The sequence below is a fragment of the Myzus persicae genome, unplaced genomic scaffold (assembly GCF_001856785.1).
Source record: "Myzus persicae strain clone G006 unplaced genomic scaffold, MPER_G0061.0, whole genome shotgun sequence".
NCBI classification, from domain to species: Eukaryota; Metazoa; Arthropoda; class Insecta; order Hemiptera; family Aphididae; genus Myzus; species Myzus persicae.
The window spans coordinates 1,376-4,100 of record NW_019101942.1 but is presented as its reverse complement, the minus strand read 5'-3'; the positions used below and the strand labels follow the sequence as shown (position 1 = coordinate 4,100).

The following is a 2,725-nucleotide window of genomic DNA, read 5'->3' as shown; positions in this document are numbered from 1 at the left end:
TCAGTGTTTTGCAAATATTTGTATGATGACAAATTTTTGACATTTGTTGACCAATATTTGTTATAATCTGTTGAACCAAAAAACCGAATGAAGTAGATGGGTATTTCAATGAAAGTCTAGAAGTATATTCTCTAGCCAAGATGATATTATGTTCACTGGAAATGTTGTCAACACAGAGATTTTGCATACAATTGTGACAGTTTTTAAATATATTTTTGTTTAACCTTTTCAAAATATAACCAGCTATGTAAGTTTGAACCTGTCCACGTATATCATTGATGGCTACTGTTGGGTTATAAATTGTAACTGGTAGGTCAACTGATGTAAATTGATAATTTACCTTAACCAATTCATCCGGATTAATTTGAAATAGATGCTTGTATGACGTCAAGCTAGCTTCAACCATATCCTCACAATTTGAACCAGGGGAATTTGGTGACATCAAATTGTTTAAAAGCAATGTTTTATAAGCAGATGCAAATGCATTACACGATGGATTGCTTGAACTGACACTTCGAGAAGCTCCAAAAAAACATTCCAACGAATCCTGATTAACATGCCGTGGTAAAAGCGAATGAATGCCATTTTTTTGTAACATTTTAAAAAGTGTTTGAAAACCTAAAACATACATAGAAAATTAATTTAGATAAATATATATTTATTTAATAAAAATAAATAATAATTATGTGGTAAACAAACCTCGTATTGTTGTCATCCAGTTATTCAATGTTGGGGTAAAAGATGTTTTCCCATCCTTAACAAAACGCATTGTGGAAAGTACCTTCAGACTGTAAGACCAAAGTGCATGATGAGAAGATTTAGCTGTAACAGCTGTACGATATATTTTGCCATCTACAACTCCATCACAACTGCCATTCAATGAATCAAATAATTGATCAAAAAATAAACAGATTTTCGCAGTGTCTTTGGCATTTGATTCAATTAAATTTTTAGCTGTTAACAGAAATGTAAAAGATGAAATAGTAATTATAAATAGGAATCAAAAACAAACTAACTATTTATACATAAATAATATAATTGTTAACACTTACAGGCTAAAAACAGCATTATAGATGATACATGTTGAGAAAATACTTGTGTCGCACATTTCACTTTCATTTTTAGTATCTTCTCAGGCACAACATGTCGGTCAGTCAATCTGGGCAACATTTTACAGTCTGGTATAGCGTTATCAATTTCATAGAGTTCTCGAATGTGTGACCATTTTGCACGTCCTTTGTTCCCATCCATACAAAATACCAAGTCTTTCGTAAGTAAATTGTTATGTATGCACTTCATTAAATGGGGGACATCAAAAATATGAACTATCTTCATGGTTTTGTGGTCGTCTAGTTCTATTTCATAAATATCATCCCTATATTCTTCATTCCTTTTAATGTAAGCACCCCTGGTTTCAGTTTTTAAAAATTTAATTGCTTCTTCATTAGTTCGCCCTTGATCAGAAATAGTTGCCAATATTTGTAAGCCCGCTTTGTTTACTTGTTTAATAACCTTTTAAAAACAATTTATTTTAAAATAAATATTTTACATAAAATACACTTGTTATTGTCATTCTCACTTCTTTCAACTGACATGCCAGTTCATGTTGTTTTGTAGCTCCTTGGCAAAATGTATATGCCACTGGTTGCTTAAATTTTTTTTTTATTCCACGCACCATAAATACCAATGCATGATCAGCGTATTCTTGGCTTCTCGTCGTGTCATTTTCAACAAAGCCATCAATTTGGTCAGATGTTAAATTGTAGTGTAGTCCACTGCTCAAACAAATTTCATCAAACATCAATGTACAAAATCTAAAAAATGTAATTATCTTATTATTAGGCAATAACGAAATTGATATATAGTGATTATAGTATAATACCTTTCTAGTGGTTTCAACTTGTCAACTTTTTCTTGAAGTACCTTCATAACGATTGGGCTTATTCCGGTAGTGATTGAAACGCTATTTAAAACATTATGGAGAGTTTTAGGACTTGGTAGAGTGAACATCATTGATAACATCCGATAACATTTTGGACTACGCTTGTACAGAGATAGACTGAGTATTTTTTCATCAATCGTAAACCTCCGGCCTTTGTTCTTTTTCTGAGTCTCGCGCATCTGCAATTTGGTGAATAAAGAAGCAGTGGCTGTCATTTTTTCAGAAATTTTCTCATCCAAAAATTGTTTGGAGAAAGATTCAGCTGCACTCAATCGCTGTTTAAATAGTTGTTTTTTTGACCCTTGCTTCCTCATTTTTCTCAATAAATCATTTGTCAGTGCATAAAACTTCTTACACCTAGGCGTAAGTTGTTTACAACGACTAAGTCCAAATTGTTGTAACAATCCTAAAATATTTATAAAATAATATATAATAAACTAAAAAAATGTAATAAATTATTAATTGTTATCAGAGCTTGAAAATTATATTTATTAATAAATAAGTTTAGCATGCAATTAGCAATTTATTAGCATCAAGTTCCAAATCCCAATTATTAAATAATAACCTAAATGTTTCTTAGTTTTCAAAGTTTTTGAAACCACTGGATCAGGCATGCAGTTCTTTTCTACTTCAATATTTCCTCCTATTAATAATAAAATAATCAAGTACAGAAGCAGTCACTAAAAATACCGGATGATTCTTTTATCAAACAACACTCATTAATTCAAAAAGTGTAAATTTTTTTGAAAATATTTTTTTACATAGTTTCAAGTCGCTAATAAA

The 2,725-nt window shown here is 30.7% G+C and overlaps 1 protein-coding gene across 1 annotated transcript; it reads right to left on the bottom strand.

Annotated features, from left to right (window-relative positions):
• Window positions 1–1,037: 1,037 nt before the first annotated feature.
• On the bottom strand, window positions 1,038–1,841 carry LOC111030835. Its single transcript, XM_022310529.1, has 2 exons — window positions 1,580–1,841; window positions 1,038–1,512 (listed from the first exon to the last, which is right to left on the bottom strand). Exons 1-2 carry the CDS (start codon window positions 1,799–1,801, stop codon window positions 1,042–1,044), a joined length of 693 nt encoding a protein of 230 aa, XP_022166221.1. The 5' UTR covers window positions 1,802–1,841; the 3' UTR covers window positions 1,038–1,041.
• Between the last annotated feature and the right edge of the window lie 884 nt (window positions 1,842–2,725).